Genomic DNA, 21,878 nt, shown 5'->3' on the forward strand with positions numbered 1-21,878 from the left:
CTATGATTCTATAAATGAATCAATTACACATAATAGTACGAAATTAAAGATCATGGAGAAACTTCACTTGAAACAATGGGTAGAAAGTAATATATTTTTTTTATCAAATAAATTATTTTATTTTGTTAATAAGCATTATTAAGTATAGAATCTTTCCTTTTTCCTTGGAATTTCAGGGTCCATCGCTGACAAAGACAACATAGAATGGGAGGGAATATTAATATCACTATGTTGTCATGAAAATGAAGTAGGAAGGCATAAGTAATAAGGGGTAAGTGGTTAAGAAAGTATGCTATAAATACCCAAAACCTCAACACCTTTCATCACACACACCCTTCGCACCAATCAAACAACGAACCTCCTTTCCAAACAAAAATGGCTTGCCGTTCAGTCGATAACCTCCGATGCAGGGATGACCTGATGAACGTATACAGAGCCAATGCTCACATGTCAAGAAGAGGCAGCGTTAAGATCAGGGACATCATCGGAATTATTAAAATCCTCGGACCCGTCGTCCCCCACTTCTTTCAGAGGCGTAACGCCGCCAACAACTTTAATACTTGTGGCAGCATGGGTTATGCTCGTGACCAGGATGACATGGGTTCCCGCTTTGGGTTTGGTATGGCTTCTGGTGAGTATGGCAATGGTAGCGGCCACTATGGCCACAGCCATGGTCATGGTCATGGCCATTCCCATTCCCATGGTGAATCTCACTACGGGATGAGTATGGGTCATGTTGATGACTATGCTGATCACGAAATTTCGGAGGAGGAGTTTGAGAGGCTCCTTGACTACGCGGAGCAGTGCAATGTGAAGATGTACTGATGAAGGTAATGCGTGTAATATAACGTCCCCTTCTGTATTGTTGTACTCTTATCGTTCCAAGCTTTAATAAAATAAAATAAGGGCTGCCTTGCGAGTCCGTGATCTACCTTACTTAAAAAGGGCCCACCCAGGCCTGAGAATTCTAGTTTAAAAGATTATGTTTTTTTTTTTTAATCTAAATATCGGAGAAGGATAACGAATCACCCCAAAGGAAAGAAAGATCTAAATTATTTTGACGATTCGAATAAACATAAAGACTACTTTAATTATTTAAATATGCAAATCTAAACACAACAAATAGAAAGAAATTTTTGAAGTTTACAGGTTGAAATTAAACCTGTCTAGTTAGAGATTTAGAAAAAAAAAAAAAAAAAAAAACTATAATAATTTAATTTCATACAATATCTTAGGCGCACAAAGGCAATTACCAAACCAGAGTTGACATTAGCAAAATGTCTTTACGATATAGCCCTCTCAAAACCTGGTTGTTAGAGTCGCATTTTCAGGCTAATATACTCTTTCTCCTGCAAGGTATAGAACAACTAAGGTGTGGGTCCTGCTCGCTTTGGTCCAACTTTTGTAGTGACCAAAAAGTAAGAATTCGAGCTCAACCAACCATTGATAATAACTTTTATGGTACCCAATCAGGATGGAGATTCCAGTTTCTACCGAACGATATGGTCGAAATACAGAAGATAGTTATTCGTTGTGAGACTTACCTTCATGTGCAAACAGAAGGGAATATACGAGCTCATATATGTTGGCCAGACGAGCTATCATATACGAGATGTAAAAACATTCCATCCATACAAATATAGTCTTAGTTTAACAATATCGATCTCTTAACATCTTGGGCTGAGAATGAAGCAACTGAATTGATAAAATTTGAGTTTAAAACCTTCGGAGTTCTCACCAAACAAGAGCTCCAATCCTTCCTCTAAGACACTCGAGGTTCAACTCAACAGTTCAAAGTTTGTATCTAACATGATACCGACAATGATAGTTTTCTCACCATATTAGAGTTTAAGGAACATATAAGACTCACGAGACATCTTAATTTCGAACACAATTATAATAAAAAGAATGGGCAAAAGAAAATCTCCTTCAAATATTTGTTTCTTTATTAGAATAAAATAATAACAAATGTTGCTAATGAGGAATTTTGCCACCATGTTGCAAGCAAATTCCTTTGCAATTCTAAAGGTAAAAGGAAAATGTACAGGCATTCTATTTACTTTTCCTCACTTTCTTCCTAAAGGGAAATAAACACATAAACTGTATGGAGCTTTATTATTTTACCTATGAATTTAAACTACATACTTACAATGAGCTTACCACTGTACAATAACCCTATATCCAGTATGTAACACAAAAGTTTCAACTCAGCAGAGATCAGCATGAAATATGAACTGATTCTGCAGAAGATGTATTAGGTGGGCGCAATCAGCAATGGATCCAGAAGCTTAATAATCTCTACCAATGAGTTTAGCAAAGAAACCCACCTGGAACATGTTATACCAACAAGATGTTGGAGAATATCAGAGATGTTCTAAGACTTCAGAAGATGACATAATATTGAATTTGAAAATCAAAATCTACTGACCCACCACAGTTTATGCACAGATTCAAGGATCTCATATTTCAGGCAAAAAAAGCTTTATGAATCTACCAAGGGAGGTGATAGTTTCCAGTAATTCCATGAATTGAAGTCCTCCTGTAAGCAACCAAAGAATTGGTTTGATAAAAGTAATTCTAGAATTAATCCAAATTCAGTTTAAAGCTTAAGCAACCTGCTCAGACGAGGTAATGGGAGGAAACATGTCATTGACAAGAGTATGAAGTGACGTATACGATTTTGTGTCAAAGCGACGGTTTACAACAATCTCCCCCTACAAGCACGAACATTTTTATCAATTTTGATGCTGCCAAATCGCATAAGATTATGCTGTTTTCAAGTCATATTCGTGAATCCCCCTCAAATCATACCTTGGGATTAATAATGAAGATTTTTCCTATTGGAATTCCAACTTTAAGGTAGCTCAATTCATCCGTGTCCCTGTTTCCAAACCCAGCATAAAATGGATTGCAATCTGGAGGAAATAGTTCTCGAATTCTCTAAAGTTAAAAAAAGCAGACTATGAGCCATCTTATTAAGAACCCATGTGAACAATTGTTATTCAAAATTTCTAATTTGAGTGATTGATCTAAGTAATAATATATTTTGAACAGTCATGCATCAAAACCACAGCTCATCACAGTATGCGTATGAAGAATGTAAAATTTGTATCAGTTTAAATATCAAGAAAGAAGGAAAACTAACCTCCAAGCATTCAATCTTGAACTCATGAGGAGCCCGCCGAATAACTGAGAAGAAGGAAATGAGCTTAAAGAAGTATTGACAAATCCAAACATGCTCATATGTATAATACGATTATCGCATTATGAGAACCTTGCTCTTTACATCGTGTTTACAACCCATCCTCCACAAATATCTATGAAGGTTTCACCCACCCCAAAGCTAGCTTTAGGAGATGGCTCACCCCCACCCGCCCATGACAGAGTCTATGCTTTTAATAAACAGGCATTTAGAATCCCAAGAATGCGGATGCAAAATGCAGGGGATGCTTAAAAGGCTTAAGGGTTCACATGACTGTTAAAGTATACATTTCAAGGGAAAAACATGTTTACCGAAGTACCAAATGCTTTTTCTTAATGGAGTAATCGGAATTGTGTGTGGTAATCCACCTGGTCGGGGGTAATACGGCATTATTATTGAGTGTGTACTTTAGATAGGAATGAGGGAGGGTACTTAAAGTCGGGTTCAGTGGGTAGTTCTTTTCGTGGTAATACGCATATTGAGAGGAGTACTTTGGGGGGTAATGCTTCATTATTAGTGTTGAGTACTTTAGCGGGTGTGCTTTAGCGGGGGAATGGCTGATCAAAAAACAAAAAGTACCAACTACAGCTATTCCTAGTTTAAACATAACCACCAAATCTAAGAACACATTCAATGACCAAAACTTTCTCCAGAGCATCTAGCAATTCACTAGAATCTAGCTTAAAGAAAGAAGAATTGGGTGGTAATTCTCAAAACATAGTTCTAACGAAAAGATCAAGGATAAAAGGAAATAACCTTCACGATATAGTGAAGGGAAAAGCCCATCTGGGGAGATAACAACAGGTCCCTCCGGCAGAGCCTTCCCACCCTGCAGGGACGAAAACCAAGTAAAGATCAATCATGGATACTAATGGTCTGTTGACTTTCTAAGTACTTAAGAAAGTGTTTTTAAGGCCAAAAAGAGTGTTTTTAAGCACTTAGAAATTCATTCCAAACAAGCTTGAATTTAAGTAAATATATTACCTGCTTAAGGTTGAAAAGAAATTGGCGGGTTTGATAGGCCTGAGAAATTGATCGCGCACTAAGAAAAAGCAATTGGTACCCATTTTCCTGAAAGTATATATATAATGTTGAGAGAGAGAGACTGAGAGAGTTCATTGCATACTAGTTTCATCACAGACAATCATCCAACTGCATGAGGGTGAGATAACGTACCTTAATAGCAGAAAATAAATTTGTGACGCCTGTTTGTGACCAGTCCCTTCCAACAAATGGCATGAATTGACCCAGAACATCCGATCTAAGATAGTAACACAAGAAGTGAATGCTAGAAAAAAATTGTGTTTAGCGAATACTAGAAAATAAATTCAGGCCTCATCTCTCGATTATATACTGCTTTCTAACCCTGTTTCTTACAAATTGAAGAAAGTTCATTATCAAAATTCTAAGCTAAAAAGTCTAGCCAATCACCATTGTGTTCTCTGAACAGCCAACAGAAGACAAAGATTTATCTGATTTCTAATGAATGTGAATTTCAAGGCGTCTATGATGGTTAAAAAACAACTCTTGGACTTGTCAACAAGAACTTCCAATATCAAAGAGGATATTAATTTAATGGCAGAAGATGTTACTAATGACTCGTCCAAGGGCAACATTTTAATTTTTAAAAAAGATTAGAAAGGAGCCAACAACAGGAGTAAACAATTCCAAAGAAGAGTTAATAAAACTATGCTAAATATCAGAATATCACATCCAAAATCATCAGAATGAAATACCATACTTTGTTATTGTCCCATCCACATCTGATATCACTACGCGAGTATTCCATTTCCACAAATAAATCTTGGCATCAACCTGTTGAGAAACATAATCAGTCACGAAATGCAAATATGAAGGGAAACAGAGAAAGAAAGAAGACAGGGACGGCTGAAAAAAAGAACTCTGACCTGCTGTTTCCCCAGCACTGTAGTGTAGAATGTGAAAAGTATTGTGTTTCCCCCTTCCTTGAGATTTAAGGATGCCAGCTGCTCAGATGTCGGTGTGAGGGACTTAACCATCTTTTTCTCTGCCTTGTGCTTAAAGATACTTGCTTCTCCATCCATTCCATTGTTCCTATCTGAAGTCTTCTTAATATCAAAATCTACGTAATCGTCAACAGCTGATTGAGTTCCTTTCCCAGAACTAGATCTTTTAAAAGAGAAAGGCCAAAGTTTCCAATTTCCAACTGGGTCAACAGTTGCTTCTGCTGGACTACCTGTAAGAGTTTTCTCAATAGGGTCAAGAGTTATAAAGTGTTTCATAACGGATATGCGTTCTGTTCTCAACTATATGATCCTCAATTAAATAGAGGAACCTCACTCCATAAGGAATAACTGCCAACTTTTAAGCTTATGACCTTACAGTTTGCCGTTGAGTTTTGCATGTATTTGGATAAACAAAGGATCATTTATACAATCTAGAGCCTAAACTCAGTAATAAATTTGTTGAGACAGTATAAGAACTCAAAGGTAAATTTTTACAATAAGTATCCCAATTCTCTTACCTGCTCTAGAGTTGGGAATAATACTTTTGAGTTCTTCTGAAACTGAGGATTCTTCAGATCTTGACCGTTCCTCTGCCACTTTATCTTCTTCATCTCTACCAGATTTGGAGCTTGCATTATCTTTACAGGATTCCATCCACTTCAATGATCTGGAATTTGAGTCCACAGAATGGCTTAGAGGATGGCCGATCTCACCAGCAGCAATTAAATTATCAATACGATCCTGCATATTAGGTAGTGATGCTGCCATACGGTCAACTTCTTTATTCGAGATTGGTTGACTTGAAGGAATTGTGATGGAACTTGCAATCCCCTGATTGAAGAACTCACGACTATCTGGCGAACTGGATGTTACACAACTTCTATTTACAAATCTATCCTCTTCATCAATGCTACTTGGATATGCTAATGGATATTCTTCCTTATGATTGTAAAGTTGGCTGTCTAACTCTATATTACCATTTAGCTCAGCTTTTGAAACATCAATATCACTGAAAAGGAATTGTTCATCGTCTGAATTTGTTGATGGTATTATGTTACTTTCTTTTGGTACGACTCTATTACCGATAGAATTCGAAGAAATTTGGAACTTGCTTTTGACACTTCCATCTACACTTTTGTCATCTTGAAAATCCGAGCCGAAACTTGAACCTATGCTATCGGACTTAAATTCTTTAACTGAACCATGCATTTCTTCTGTGGAGACTATTTGAGTATATGAAGCTTCGAGTGTCGGTAGGTTTTCTTGGTGGTCCATTGTGTTGCCTTCATAGACAGAACTATTACAATGATCCACTTGTTGAGAATAGTTCACGAGGGCTTCAAATTTTTCAGTCTCTATTTCAAAATCTCCAGCTACGACACTAGAATCTGTATACTGAATTCAAATTTTTGAGATATCAGCGCTAATAAAAAAGAGTCAGCATCAATGGAAATAAATTCAGCGAACTTTCTGACTTCAAGAAATCATGGAAACTTCTTTTTATCTACTCTCTACATCAGTAAAAATGCTAGAATAGGCTCTGAATTTAACAATCCTACATTGCTAAATGACACATATGTGTGAATGAATTTCATGTCAGAATAAAGCTTACCCCAGGATGAACTTCAGTTGTCAGGTGCAATCCCTCTGAATGCACATCAACGATCCCAGATCCTCCATTGGCCGGGTGGGAGGCTTTAGGAGTCAGTACGCTTGAGTCATCCATTGTCAACATTGAGCTCTTGGAAGTTTCATAGAACATTAAGGATTGGACTGCATCGGATTCACTCTTGTCTTCAGAAATGTTGAATACTTGAGAAACGATATTTGTTTCATCAGATAAGTGGCGTCCAATAAAGTTCTCTTCATAATATGAATCACTGTTCTTCAACAATAAAATCTGGGACTCGGAATCTGCATTTTCGGAGATGGTTCCTGTCGCATTCACAGTATCTTTGGCAGTCTGTTCGATATCCCTTGGTGCAGATTTCATTTCATATGTCCCGTCAAAATCCTTTCCCCCTATAGTGGAAATTTCAATCACTCTATCCTTGGTGTTTAAACTTGACAATTCTCTAGTTACCTCAGTCGACAGCGCTACGTCTTCCGATTCCAATTGAGAGCCATTGGTTATGTGCTCGCTGCCGGAGTTATCACAATCTTTATCAAGACTATTCCCCATGTTACCTTCATCAGTTGATGTCACGTGGCTTGTCTCATCATCTCTCCTCAACTTTTCCTCATCCTTGTCATCTGAAGTGTCAATGGAAGAAAACTTGGAACAATCTGATTTCTCAAGCTTTTGTGTGCGAAGATTGGTAGACCACCTAACCTCTAAAAGATCAGCTACAATCTCAGCACGCTTCAGCGAGTCTACACTCGCAAGAGATGCATCCTCATGATGATCTTCTTTAACTGAATTACGACCCCATAAAAATCCAAGTGTCCGTCGTTGGGAGGTAGTCTTTGTCACTATCTTCCCTTTATCTTTACTATTCTCAATCCCATCTATTGAACTCCTAGCATCATAGTTGTAACTTTTTGAACCAAGGATCCTACCATCGAGTTCCTGCAGCAATTTCCCCTCGGCCTCATCGCCTGAAGATGAAGAATACAATCCAGATTCTCCTTCAGCATCAACTTCCCTCAAAAAATAAGCTTCTCCTTTATGATCCATATACATCTGGAAATTAGCTTCAACCCCATTTACAGCTATGTTGATCACCTTCTCCTTTGTCTTCAAAACTCCTTGAAATTTCCCAAACCGTACATACCAAGGCGATGATTTAAAACTACCGTCCTGCTGTTCGACTACAACAATGTCCACAGCTCCACCAAACGGATGAAATGGCCCAGAAACGGTATAAACACCCTTTGAAATGTAACTACCTAGTATCCCTACAGCGTTCATCGTCCAATATTGTGATTTCTCTGATCACCCAGATCAATAATCTCTAATTTTGGCCATAATATAATAACCTGTAAGAGTTCCCCAATAAAATCGTGCATCCAGTGTTTTAGCTCAATGATCTCCAATCATAAATCTCCAGAACTCTTAAAACTAAAGAGAAAACTACACACACAACTAACCCAGATCACAAATTTTCAAGACGTCTCAAGAACAAGCGGAATCAATCCATTCAACCAATCAACCAATCAATCAATTTAATCTTCAGTTTCTAACTTAAAAACAATTATTACACGAAACCCAAATGATAAACCACCGAGGTAATCAATGTTGAAGCAGTCAACCAAACCAAATCAAAGAAAGAACCTAACGACAATATTGATGATGAGTAATCAAGAACCTGAAGAGGTCAAGAACCTGAAGAGGCCATTAATCACAGAGGGAGAGAGTCGCCCTAGTTGGAAGCCTGATTGGTAGGCAACCGACACTCGTTTAAGAAAGAACCGCGAAGAAAATACGCCGTTTGCATAACTAAAGCTTATCGCTTTTAGTTATTCGAATGTTACGCCGCCATTAATCCAAATCCAGTTTTGCAGAGGAAGATCAGCACGTGATATGCGAAACATCGAAATCTTCTTTGCAGAATCAAGTATAGAAAACTAAGAGCTCTGATTTTAGAAAAAAAAGGGTAAAATGAATAATGTATTCCGGTTGATATTAATATTAATATGAATAATATCCTTCTTCTTTTTTCTTTTTTTTTCTTGGATTATTTTTGTTCTGACTTGGCCACAAGTTTGTATTTAATACTCTGTTCATATTCTTCATTTTAACTTGCGGATAATAACTTGCGACATTATTCTCCCAAAATTTATATTATTTAGACAAATTTCTCTCCGTCTTATTCACGAGAGTCATTCAAAAGGATGCTACTCGAAAAGTACAATCCCCCAACCCGCGCAGAGTTGATCCACTCAAGGGTTATTGGGCCGCCGGGAAGTAGGATTTGAAAATGCTCCAATCGGCCAGTTATGCGTTGTACGGCCCCAAATTGACTCTTTGTACTAGGAATTCATTGGGGGCAACCCAGCGAAGGGCCATGGCTTCGTGTTGCTCATCCGGGCGACAAGTGACAAAAAGGTCATGATCCCATAAAGAAATTTTGCAAAATAAAGTTATGGGTGGAGTGAAGCTGAAGGCAAGGTACCATAATTTTAGTGGCCAATTTGCACTTGCAGTGAGTGTATCAAGAAAGTTAAGAACCTCATCCATCCTCCCGCTCATCCTTGTTTGGTTTTGAGTGTTAAAGATTGTTTATGGTATCAAAATTTGGTGTCTATTTTAATCTATCTTTCATGCTGTCTTTTGTTCATGGGATTCGGCTAAACCATTTTAGATCATTGACACTTCTAAGGGTGACTGAATTTAAGCTTGATTCATGTGGAAGAAATTTATTTGAAGGCAAGTTCTAGAATCTGTGCGCTGTTTTTGATAGGTTATGCATGTCAAGTGTTTGATAAAAGTCCTCTGACAGAGCCTTGTGTGTGTGTGTGTGTGTTTTTTTTTTTTTTTTTGTTACATTATATCAATTGATTAACCATTTGGTGAGAAAAATATGGTCACCAGAAGCTCAAGTTCTGAGAATTTATAATATTATCTTTTGAGCCCCAACAGCCATCACCTTTTTTTTTTTGTGGGGGCTTCCTAGATGTGTATGGCAGGATAGGGATCGGCCAGTTGTCTTTTTCATTGATCCTAGAAAAAAATGGCGTTTCATTCATCTCTGCCAATGAAATTCAATGCTCATATTGGATTTTCTTATAAAAGCGTGCACAGGCACCTCGGTCACACATGCATGTATTCACGCGGCTGTACTAATAAAAGCATTGCGGTTGTTCCCTGTTTTCTTTGTTTGTAGGCTTAGGGGCATTGCTGAAAAGACTGAAAGCACTTCTTTTAGCGTGGGGGGGCTTGATCAGGTGGGTTTCATAGATGGCAATGCAATAATACTCAAAAGGTAGCTTTCCTATCAGTTGCCCATACCTTTACGATATATATCGTTCATTCTGATGCTTTTCAATTTAAAAAATCATATCAACTGTTACTGAAGACATTGATACCTATTCTGAATTATTGTTATTAATATTATACGTAGTGGTGGCAATTGGGTTGTCTAAGGCATTATCTCACTTAACCCCACACCTTTTGAGCCCCATTAACCCTCTCTTTTCAGAGGTTTCACTTGTTTCGATGCATCTAGAAATGGTTGATCACTATTTTAACTGACTATTTGTTGTTGGGACCCTGCCCCCTGCCCCCTGGCCCCCTGGCCCCCTGGCATCTGATGCAATGTTTAGGCATTACTCCCACACGTTTACTTTCTCAATGTCATTTTGATCTACTTGGGCAGTTTTATAGCCAATAAAGCTAACAACCTCTGTGGGAGAACTTTTTACTGTCTCTTTTATGGTTAATATTCTTAAAAGCAAGGGATGGGTGTGGTAGAGAAAAAAATATTTCTCAAGTAGATTAAGACAATTATTGAATCCGCTTACCTCTTTTAAACTAATATGAGAGTTTTGGTCCCAGCGTTATATGGGTTTTTGTCTGGCTTGTTAATGATTCAAAAGACGAAAAGGAGAGAACAGAGCTGGCAGAAGAGTGGTATTTGCCTGTCCAAACTTGGATGGTTGTTTGATTTAAGCTGTGCTCATGGCCACTCAATTGGTAGAGAGATCATCAGGTCGATGATAGATTGGTCACATTTTCCTTTCTTTTGAAGGTTAGTAGATCGATCAATCAACTTTTCTTATGTCTTTTTCTTTATCCTTATCTACTCAATGTCTTGCCCCAGTCGTATAATCCAAAATGTTAATGATGAACTAACTCTCTTCAAATCAGAGCTTCTTTATTCATATCATTATTGCTTTTGTTTAAGGGTAAAAGAGATTCAGCAACCAATGTAGTAGTACTAAGTTCAAATTTACATCTAAATCAAATACTACAATTGTGACCATCCACTTATTCAAAAGGATAAATTTTAAGCAAATAAAACATTGAAAGGGCCGGAGCACAAACGTAATATATATATTTCAAACCGGACCTTCTGGACTGAATTGGTACCTCTTTTTGTCTATATACACGTACATACCACGCACATTAATGCAGAAAAAGAGAATATGCTGAATAATTTTTAATAAAGAAATAGAATATGAACAATATGTGTCCTTTGTTGTATACGCTCTTAACATTTGAGTCTCTCCTCTTTCAATATGGAATTCTTGCAGTGAGCTATTGCTGCTTGGATTGCTGCCTGCAACTCCTCCATTGTGCTGTCGTTATTGGACGGAGGACGTGTTGTTGTTGTAAGGAGGACACCACTATTTGTTGGAGACGTTCTCATGGAAACTGGGGCTGAGAACTCGCCTCTTCTTCCTCTCAATTCTGGCTTCTTTCTCAAACTTAAATTACCTGAAAATGAATAAGACTGTCTGTGGGGTTGCATATCATCTCTTCTCCCTCTGAAGTGTAAAAATGACCTCATTATTCTCGCATATCTCTTCAGTACATGGCTGAAATTGAACCCGAACTTCCTTTTGAGCTGTTTCACTTTATTTTCTTGCTCTTCATCTTCATACCCCTTTCTCCACCTTAAACCAAGCAAGGAAAAAGACTTGGACTTGGCTTTTTCTCTTGTATCACTCCTGTTGTTTTGGTAGTGTTCATCGCTGTTGCAATTGATGAAGTCGCTGCTCTCTTTCTTGGGCTCCTTGTCACTTAGCAGGTCTCTAATGGGAAGGGTATAACTTTCAATGGAGTTGGTTGAGCAGCGGGGAGGGACTGGGAGATGAGAGAGGAGGTGAAGAGGAAGCAAATGGCCATGGAAAAAGATGTCATCTGCTGGAGACAAATCAATGGTGAAGGAAGGTGGTGCTTTGGCTTTGTCAGTGGAGGAAGTTTGAAGAGAAACTGAGAAGGAAAATTCATGAGAAGGAGATGATGAAGGAGGAGAAGAAGAAGCTGGCAATTGTTGCTTCTCCAATTGCCTATCTTTGCCTTCTTCAAGATTTAAGCTGCCATCTTCAAACCTTCTGCTATTGTTCTCCACGCCCCTTTCTTGGATCTTCTGATGCTGATGGATGTCCATAACAAACACAGAGAGGTTCTGCTGACAGATCAATTGGTCTGCTGATTCTGAATCTGAAAATCCCAATTCAATACTTCAGTTTTAAGGACACCACCATGCCTTCAGGAAAGGATAAGAATATTAGAGGATAGAGAGAGAAAGGGAAAAAAGAAGAGGGGGGGGGGGGGGGGGGGGGTCTGGCGTTTTTGCCTCTCTGAACTTGCTTAAATCAAGTTCTTAATTTTTTTTTTTTTTTTTTCCTTTTCTTTTTGGGGGCAGCACGTGTCAAGGATTGGTGGGTCCTTGTCAAATCTTACAGCTATTGAGAGTACAGATTCGGTAAAGAAAAATCCAACAAAAACCCACAAAATTTCCCACAAAAAGCCAATAACCTTTACAATGGGGGGCTACTGTTTTTGGTATTTGTTGTATTCATGGATCTTTGCTAACAAGAGTACGCCATTGGTCATTAATTAAACCTCTTTTTCAGGAGGAAACTTCGAAGAACTCATCAATATTTATAATACACTGCCGATCCTCTTTTATATGTTTTTTTGTATGCTGTGATGCATTGAATGAGACTACTCGTTCATATATCAATAATGGGTCAGTATTTTCAAGCAATTTGGTCCCAACTTTGCATGGAAACAAAACACTTGCAATCTCTTATCTAATCATGATGAATGAATGAATTACAAAAATTAGGTAAGGTTTTAACTTTTTATTCAAAGATTTAGGCAGTTAATATGATTTCAAATAATAGAAACTAAACACACTTTGTTTGCTTATTTGGTAGTTGTAGGATGTTTTCCTCTTGTCTGACCATTATGTTCTAGCTATTAATGTAACAGTGACATGAAAGGCCCTTTTTGCTGTCATGGTTGATGAAAAGTAGAACCATTTAAGGTGTCATCAATACACCAACCCAAGCAATAATTAAAAAAAAAAAATCAATTTTACAATAATGTATTGTAAGCAAAAAACATGAAGTGTTTACTAACCAAGAGATGATCAAGAATGAAGTGGCTTCCTTTTGCCTGTTCATCTTCAAAATAAAATGGTAAGGGTTTAGGAAAGTCATGGGGAACTTAAGATGGTAGACCCAAAACACACGTGTAGACAATGGTTTATAGCGTGGCATAGAGTAGAAGAATTGTCTATATCTCAATCATAGAGCCATTATTTTTGGGTGGACTCACTCATCCCATCTTTCAAAACCATATTCTTTATTTTAAAACAGAGAGAAAAAGAAGGATGCAAGAAATATGGCAAAAAAAAACAAAGATTTCGTACTCAAAAACCCACAATGAGAACGATTGGTCATGTGGACAAACTTTTTCCCACTTTTCTGCTTTTGTCATTAGCCACTCAACTCGATTTCTTACCCTGTCTTGTTTTCTCTTCTTTTTCCCTTCAAACACAAGCCGATTCCATTCTGTCATAGCTGCACAATATGAATAAATCAAACAAGTTAAATCTATGAGCTAACACTTGAGATCGTGGTTTTAAAGATGTATAAGAAGAACAGGACCTCAACCAATCAGATCAGAGGGAGGCTGGCTCTTCCAACGCTCAAAACTTCAATATAATTGCAGCAGTTACCAAGGGGCATCCATGTAGATAGATAGATAGATGATGAACAAACAGCCTTATTTTTCTAATGAGAATGGAAGTGATAGTGAACAGAAGAATGTGCATGTATGCATTGAGTTGAAGGGATATCACCTTGCATGTTGTATGTTTAATGAGTTGAAAAACTACAGCATCCCCATCTGCCAACTTATGAGCAATTGAGAAACCCTTCCATCCATTGCTCCATTATTTGGAAGTTTCGTCTTGCAAAAATGAGGAGGAGGGCCCTGTGTTTGATGAAAGTCTCACATCGGCTAATTTAGAGAATGATCATGGGTTTATAAGTGAGGAATATTAACTCCATTGGTATGAGATTTTTTGGAGAAGCCTAAAGCAAAGCCATGAGAGCTTATTATCGTACCATTGTGGAGAGTCGTGTTCATCTCACATTTACAACTATTTTTCCAATTAAATATGATCTAATGGGCTAGTATCACATTTATACCGTTTGACTCCCATTCGAACTGTAACTGCTAAGCTCTTTTAAAAGCTGGTTGCAGTCCAGCTAGTGTCCAAGCATCATTTTGAAAAAGTTTCTTCCGAACAAAAAAGAATGGTGAATACCTTCTCCAGACATCAACACTCTTGAATCAGAAAATGCTTCGTGCCCTTTCACAATTTCACCTTCGACATACGTTAATTGGGCTCAATATCCACAATTGGGCCACACCCGTTTACCCGAAGGCTCAGTCTGTATAATGGGCCCAACTACACACTCCCAAGCCCATAAGTTCTGAAGAATATTGGCCGAGAAAGAAATTAAACAAAAATAAATATCTACATCACTACATGAATGACCATTTATTAATTATTTTACAATTTAAAATCTCTTTCAAGTGATGTTAGATTAATGATTAAATTATAAGTTTAGTGGGTATCCATTATATCTCTTCTAAACTTAAACGTCTTAACATATTTAACATTTTTTTAACTATTGAATTTATTAAAATATAAAATTAAAAATTTTATGGTCTATTAATAAGAAAATCATTAAATTTTTTTAAAATATCAAATATATAAAAAATGTATTAACACAAAATTAAAAGTAGAGCGATCAAATATAAACAGACATGAATGTACAATAAAAAAAAAAAAGAAAAAAGAAAAAAAAAGAAACTGATTAGATTTTAAAATATATATTAAAAGGGCAAGTTTGGTAATAAGGTGAAGTAAAAAGCTTCGGTTCCGTGCATAAATAAGTCTCCCAATAAAGAACGAAAACTGCGTCGTTTTTAACAAAGCGCAATTTAGTAGATAATCATTTTCAATCAAGTCTTAAGAAAGCGACATCATAATTAAATTCCTCAGTTTTTATGCCCAAAAATAGAACAGTACACAGTCGGTTAGCATCTAACCATCGACAAAAGGAAAGAGCTTTGATGTTCCAGCGCACTTTAGTGAGTTGTCGGCGACGGACGGCAAAGTGTGTCAGCTTACATAGCCTCCGGTGCACGTTAGCTCCTCCGCCAGCTTCGGAACCGCAAGACGCGGCCGGGCTCTCCGTCCGATTGCCCTGTTCAAATCGCCTGCAGGCGGCAAAGCGGCAGCTAGATACGGCGCACAATAGCGCGGAAAATCTTGACCGGATTCAATAATTGCATTGGTTAGTTGGGTGTTATCAGGAAAACAAATATAATTGTCAGAGCGATTAGGGAAAAGGAAGGAATCGACTCCGCTTGTTACTGTTTTCTGAGAAAAGGACTTTACGGATTTGGCGTGAAGACCGGTCGGACGGATCGATCTGCTTCGAGGGTAAGAAAGATTGGAGCGGAGCGGTGTTGAAATTTTGCATCGATTTTCTATTTTGTTTCTGGTGCGAGGTATTAATATATTGAGAGAGGAGATATGGTGGTGGGATGAGGGTGAAGAAGAAGGGATATGGCGAGGGTAGAGTGGGGCTATCAAGGAAGAGGTAAATGGGCGTGTTCCTACAAGAAAACCACTCTCATCATTTGCTCTATCAACATTATCGTCGCCCTCTATGTTTTTCGATCTCTATATGCTTCCCTCTACCTCTATACCGATAACGATTCACAAAATGGTTAGTGTCTGAGCTACTTGCATTTGTTTTTGTGTTCTTGATTCGTGTTCGATGTGTAGATTATTAACAATTCCTGTTTAATATTCTTCCTTCGGAGCTAGTTGTGAAGTACACTCCGGATCAGATTAGGAAAATGGAAGAGTTTATTCGGATTCGTAGGGCTTCTGAGCCGGTAGAGCTCATTAAATTGGTAAGACTCGTGCTTGCTTTGCAACAGATCTGTTTGAGGAGAACGATTTATGGTTTAAGCACATTTGAATTTGTTTTGGTGTGAAGGTGAAGGAGCTGAAAGAATTCTCCCAGGAAGAGACGGTGGATGAATTGCCTCATCCATTGAAACAGAAGATTACCGAGGAAATTCTTCTGAAGTTGAGAAGCTCGAATGCTAGCTCAAACAATACTCAGCAGAGAGGTCAGTACAATCCCATGATTTCCTTGCTATACTCATCACTTTTTCATGTCTTTATTTGGTTTCTGTTTCCAAGGATTTTCATTGCTCTTAGGAATTATTTTAAGCATTTGTATCCGTTAATCTTTTCCTTTGACTTCAATGTTAATGGATAATTGTAATTCAATTTTTCACAAAAGTTTGATATTGATATACTGATAACTAAGGTTTGCAAGTAGGCATTCGGTATCGTGGTTATCATGTTTTAGGCACGTGTTTCTCTCTCATTCTCTCGTACCGGGTTTAGAGCTAGGATATGCAATTTATTTTTTCAGGTGGCTTGACTGTGTGACTGTGTGACTAGAGTCGGAACCAAAGAGGCTATTACCGGCTGCATTGCTTCAGAGAGACATAGAAATCATTAAGTTATCTTTTCTTATATGACTGTGTCTTGATATCTAAAATCCTAAGATTATATTCCTGGGATTGAATATGTAGAAAACTAGTTTGCTAGAAATTCGTTTAGAATTCCATTTGGCATAGAGTTGCCATTGATCTAACACGGGTTACTTGTTGAATTGAATATACTTATAGCATACCAAGCCCACTACTAACCGATATTGTCTGCTTTAGCCTGTTACGTATCGCCGTTAGCTTCACGGTCTTAAAACACGTTTACCAGGGAGAGGTTTCCACACTCTTATAAGGAATTCTTCGGTTGAAGAGGAGAATGAAGCATTCTTTATAAGGGTGTGGAAGCCTCTCCCTAACGGACTCAGTTTAAAACCTTGAGGAGAAGCCCGAAAGGGAAGCCCAAAGAAGGCAAGCGGTGGGGTTGGGCTGATTACAAATGGTATTAGAGTTAGGCACCGTGCAGTGTGCTAGCGAGGATGCTGGGTCCTCAAGGGGGTAGATTGTGAGATCCCACATCGGTTGGAAAGGGGAACGAAGCATTCTTTATTAAGGGTGTAGAAACCTCTCCCTAACAGACGCATTTTAAAACCTTGAGATGAAGCCCGAAAGAAAAAATTCAAAGAGGATAACATCTGCTAGGGGTGGGCTTGGGCTTGGGCTTGGGCTGTCAATACTAGATCCATTATAGTCACAATGACATCATTGCTGCTTGACATGGCATGTAACGTGGCACACTAAATTTCTCTAGAGCGTTGTAGATGCTGCATAAGACCAACTTCGTTCAGACCAGCCATTAGATTACTAATGTCATGATTTTGCTCTATTCCATTTCACTTCTTTACTGCCTCCTCAAAGAAATCTATGCTTTCTTGACCTTCTTTTGGAACTCAAACAACGAAGTTGTACGACATGTAGAACAAATCTTGTTCAAGCTTTTATATTTTCTCAACTTCAAGATCTCTCCAGTTGACCCTCAATCATAAATATAGAGTGACTACAAAAAATTTCTTAGAAATTCTGGAGCGCGAAAAAGGAACCGGAGAAATGAGGCCCGCGTACTTCATCAGAAACCTCCTCGAAATTGATAAATGAATTCCCTTTAACTTCCAGCCTATGAATTACTAAAATTTTAGGGTGACTCATATCTGCAATTTATGCTGCATCAATTATCTGCTATCTTGTGGAAATTTGGGTAGAACGTTCAAAGTTGAAGATTTTTAATGTTGTGCATGATATTTCTTGTTACAATCTTGCAATTCTTATATGATCAGAAGCTGTAGAAAGCTGGAGAAAGGAAAAATTGGAAGAAGCAAAGAAGTTGATCACAGAACAAATGATTGAAAATTCAACTCTTTCTTTTGAAGACGCTGGTATGGAATCTTTATATCAGTGAGACTGGGACCTGAAAACCTCATTGGTTTGGCGCTGATAGTTTATCATATTTACTTTTGTTTTTCCTCTTCTTGTAGGGATTCTAGTAAAAGCCTTGGAGAATGATTGGACAGCGCTGTCTGAATCAATTGGTCTTTGGATACCTGCAGAGATCTTCAACAAGGAACATGATGATAAGCCTGAGGGCGTAGATGAATTTGGTATACTTTTGCAACTCTATGAGTAACATTCTGTGTACCATATCATCAAATTTTAGTTTATATTTCACTATGGTGTTCATTCCCCCTCTCTATGCAGATGATGAAATTCTACCCGGTAGACCAGTTCCACCTGAATGTCATGCTGAGCTCCATACGGATTACGATGGTGCTGCGGTAAGATGGGGTCTAACTCATCATAAAGAAAGTGCAGCTGATTGCTGTCAAGCTTGCTTGGATCATGCGAAACGTGCGCGACCAGGTGACAGGAAATGCAACATCTGGGTTTACTGTCCATCTGAGTTTGGATGCCACTCACCTGATATTTACGAGCATAAACATATGGAGTGCTGGCTGAAATATGTAACCCCCAGACTGCTTTTGTAGTTGTAAATCTCTTTTGTATATGCTTTCTTGAATCTAACTTGTCTCATCTTCTTCAAATCCAAATGCAGGCAGAAAATCCCAAACTGAATTTCAAGACCAACTATCCGCAATCTTATAGGAACTCACACCCGACTGCGCCGCTGGTTGTCCCTTGGGTCTCTGGTGTTGTTAGTGTTTAATTGTACGACGAATCAGGCAAGCGATTCGCACTAAAATGTTTATGACTTCACTTGTCTTTCTTACATTTGAGCATCATTGTCCATAGAGTTGCCACGAATGAAAATTTTGAGGGTTGTTAGGTGTTTAGGGGACTAGCATTTGAATGAGTGTCTGTTTGAGTCATATCTTCTTACTCTTTATGTAAGATGTAACAGGGATTGGCGATCCTGGTGCCCATGACTTCAGATTGACAAGTCTGGCGCCGAGAATGAGATAGAACTTAGAAGTAACGTGAAAAAGAAAGGCTATTCTGTTGACTATTAACTTTTGAAATTTATTCATTACGCTCAGGATGTCGGTTTCTGAGTGAGCTTACCTCTTTCTCTCCATCTCTCTTGCTGATAATAACCAACTACTTTACTTTTCTTTAAAAAAATGTGAATATCTCTCAGCTGTTCAGTTCCGTCCTTATAACATACCTACGGTGAATTTGGTTTTGGGATCCTTTATGTGTAAGATCCCATATTGGTTGGAGAGAGGGGACGAAGCATTTCTTAGAAGAGTGGAAATCTCTACTTAGTAGACGTATTTTAAAATCGTGAGATTGATGACGATATGTAATGGATTAATAACATCTGTTGGCGATGAGTTTGGGCTATTACTGTTTGAGTGAATATAATCCTTACATGAATACCTTTGGAATGAACATGTTATCGTCTGAGCGAGGAGTGAGTGTAGTCCTTACTTGGAGTATGTTCAGCACTAAAAGTATTTTTTTTCTCTCTCAAAATTGAGAGAACGTCAAATTTTTTTATTTATTTGATATTATTTTTAAGTCAATTGGTATAGCAAATCAAATGGTTTTTTGCTTTTTCAAAATTTCATTTTGTAAGATGAACTTTCAAATTTGAATGAATGTACTTTTGAACTTAAATGTTACTACGGGCTGATAACTTTAAACAATCATAAAAGAATTTAATTTCTTCCTTTTAAAGTTACATATATTGAATTAATTGCTCGATTGTATTCAATATATATACATATATATATATATAGCCTTAATTCACGGACTGAATTAACCCTGTAGTTGATCTACGGCGCAAAGCCCACCCTCCAGCAGCGCACTAACCCAATCCAACCGCCCAAATTTGCTTGATTTAAACAAATAAATTAATTAAATTAAATAATTCACAATCCATCCGGCTTTATGCCTCTCCCGTCGCGCCATCCGCCGACTGCTCCCTGTTCAAATCTACCTTCACGACTGCTCCCTGTTCCGTCGCACCATCCGCCGCGGCTTCCACCATTGCTCTCAGCGCCGCTGCCGCACCCCCTTCTTCACTGATCTTCTACCCTCTATTGCTCTCCGGTATTTTATCTAAATCGCATATTTGTCTTTCGAGTTTCTTTCCTTACAATGGATGAACGTCTGAACGCTTAAACGGATGAAACGATCGGTTCGATCGAGAATTGATTCTGCCTAATCATGACTTTGGAAATTAGCTTGGTTGTTCATTTCTTGCAATCAAAATTATTGGTTTGGTTATTGGTTTAGCCAAAAACCATAAAACCGAGCTTCTTGAATGTGCTAAATGATGGATCTTATGTAATCGGAGAAGCTTGAGTTGGATATCCAAGTCTGTATGCGAACATAAACTTTAACGACTTAGGGGCTGCTTAGTGGTTTGTTTTCAAAAACTCGGCCCTGTGGTTTGTAAAGATCGAAATTTTATGAATTTCGAAATCGTTGACAGCCGGTGATGTTTGCTAAAGAACGTTAAGAGAAGTAAGCTCTCTGTGAGAACAAACTAAGAGAAAACTTCCCCACCGTTCCTTAATATCACATATTTCTGGGATTTTGGTAGCTATTTCAATTGTTCTAAGAATTTTATATCAGCTTTTTCGTTAAGCACGCCATTAATAGTCCCAGCATCCTTACAGTTTACCTCTTTTTAACAGGCACCAGCACTGTGGTTTTGCTAATAATTTCCCTTGAATATTTCTCAAGGTGGCTGGAAAATTGAAGCCAACCCACAATGAGTTCAAGCAGTGGCTCCATTGATGAAACTTATTATGATGTACTGTCTTTGAGGGAAGATGCTAGCTACGATGAAATAAGAGCCAGCTATCGTTCTTCTCTCCTTAATTTCCACCCTGATAAGTTACAAGCTTGTGCCATAAATCTCATTTAGACGACAGTGCGGGAGAAAGATACTTGAAGGTGCAGAAGGCTTGGGAAGTCCTCAGCAGCTCAATGTCCCGTGCAGCTTATGACAGAGAGCTCCAAGCTGCCAAAGGGGATGCAATTGGTGCAGAGAGCATAAGGTTGGAGGATATGGATGTGGAGGATAAAGGTGAAGTTGTAGAACTCTTTTATCAGTGCCGTTGTGGAGATTACTTCTTTATTGATTCGGGGGAGTTGGATGAAATGGGATGTCCATTGTTGAGGAATGGGAGAAAGGTTTCTTTAAGGACTCTGGATGTGTTGCCTGCTTCCGTTGTTTTGCCTTGTGGTTCTTGCTCTTTGAAAGTTCGTTTACTTATTGATTCGAATTCAAGTGTTTTGAATGATTGAAACCACATTGATTTCTTTTAATATCCTTGGCGTTTCTTTCTTGAACGGTTTCAATGTTTGAGAGAGCTTGCTGGACCAAATGAGAATGTTTACTGGCCTATTTTAGCATCGAGGGGGATGAATCCACTGCCCCTCTGCCTCTGGTGGTGATCTTTCTTGTTGTTGGCTTGCCCACGTGTCTCTCTGGGCGGGTAAGGGATTGGCTAAAGGATGCCTTGGGAGGTTGGTTTCTTAAAGGTGAGTTTTAGATTCTACAGAATACGAGGCTTCAGGTTTCCTTCAGCACCAAATTAGAGGAACTTCAAAGACAAAGGTTCTTTTGGTTCTTTTTGTAATAGTGTTAGTGTTCAATCCATTCAAGGGTCCTTCGTAATTTTAACCTTGTGATCATTTAATTTTGGAAGTAATGTTATAGCTCTTTAGACGGGGAAACCTTCACTCAGTCCCTAGGTTATTACCTTGTTAAATTTTG

At 38.2% G+C, this 21,878-nt stretch overlaps 4 protein-coding genes and 1 long non-coding RNA gene across 8 annotated transcripts; 3 read left to right on the forward strand and 2 right to left on the reverse strand.

Moving 5' to 3' along the window:
- Nucleotides 1-1,925: 1,925 nt before the first annotated feature.
- On the reverse strand, nt 1,926-8,798 carry LOC111804850 (phosphatidate phosphatase PAH2). Of its 4 annotated transcripts, none has more exons than XM_087128210.1 (12): nt 6,800-8,798; nt 5,730-6,582; nt 5,110-5,417; nt 4,944-5,017; nt 4,379-4,463; nt 4,187-4,273; nt 3,959-4,031; nt 3,146-3,189; nt 2,812-2,940; nt 2,616-2,714; nt 2,433-2,539; nt 1,926-2,327 (listed from the first exon to the last, which is right to left on the reverse strand). In XM_087128210.1, exons 1-11 carry the CDS (start codon nt 8,096-8,098, stop codon nt 2,483-2,485), a joined length of 3,108 nt encoding a protein of 1,035 aa, XP_086984336.1. In that variant the 5' UTR covers nt 8,099-8,798; the 3' UTR covers nt 1,926-2,327; nt 2,433-2,482. The 4 variants fall into 4 exon arrangements, with proteins under 4 accessions (XP_086984336.1, XP_086984334.1, XP_086984335.1 ...); XM_087128208.1 differs by having other exon boundaries at nt 5,706-6,582; XM_087128209.1 differs by having other exon boundaries at nt 2,429-2,539; nt 5,706-6,582.
- A 110-nt stretch (nt 8,799-8,908) lies between these two features.
- On the forward strand, nt 8,909-11,859 carry LOC147790064 (uncharacterized). Its single transcript, XR_015422878.1, has 4 exons — nt 8,909-9,298; nt 10,014-10,112; nt 10,685-10,877; nt 11,383-11,859. It is a non-coding gene; the product is annotated as an uncharacterized LOC147790064 (long non-coding RNA).
- On the reverse strand, nt 11,152-12,406 carry LOC111804851 (BRI1 kinase inhibitor 1). Its single transcript, XM_023689650.2, has one exon. The coding sequence runs from the start codon at nt 12,240-12,242 to the stop codon at nt 11,340-11,342; it is 903 nt and encodes a 300-aa protein (XP_023545418.2). The 5' UTR covers nt 12,243-12,406; the 3' UTR covers nt 11,152-11,339.
- Nucleotides 12,407-15,170: 2,764 nt separating this feature from the next.
- On the forward strand, nt 15,171-19,218 carry LOC111805955 (uncharacterized). Its single transcript, XM_023691265.2, has 7 exons — nt 15,171-15,894; nt 15,996-16,084; nt 16,171-16,306; nt 17,968-18,066; nt 18,166-18,288; nt 18,386-18,648; nt 18,741-19,218. Exons 1-7 carry the CDS (start codon nt 15,732-15,734, stop codon nt 18,849-18,851), a joined length of 984 nt encoding a protein of 327 aa, XP_023547033.1. The 5' UTR covers nt 15,171-15,731; the 3' UTR covers nt 18,852-19,218.
- A 610-nt stretch (nt 19,219-19,828) lies between these two features.
- Nucleotides 19,829-21,779, forward strand: LOC111805768 (uncharacterized). Its single transcript, XM_023690987.2, is given in 3 exon segments — nt 19,829-20,200; nt 20,791-21,008; nt 21,011-21,779. Coding segments are annotated over 2 exon segments (537 nt in total). The 5' UTR covers nt 19,829-20,200; nt 20,791-20,867; the 3' UTR covers nt 21,407-21,779.
- Nucleotides 21,780-21,878: the final 99 nt, after the last annotated feature.

This window comes from Cucurbita pepo, chromosome 11 (assembly GCF_057944985.1).
Source record: "Cucurbita pepo subsp. pepo isolate OVF chromosome 11, ASM5794498v1, whole genome shotgun sequence".
Taxonomy (NCBI): domain Eukaryota; kingdom Viridiplantae; phylum Streptophyta; class Magnoliopsida; order Cucurbitales; family Cucurbitaceae; genus Cucurbita; species Cucurbita pepo.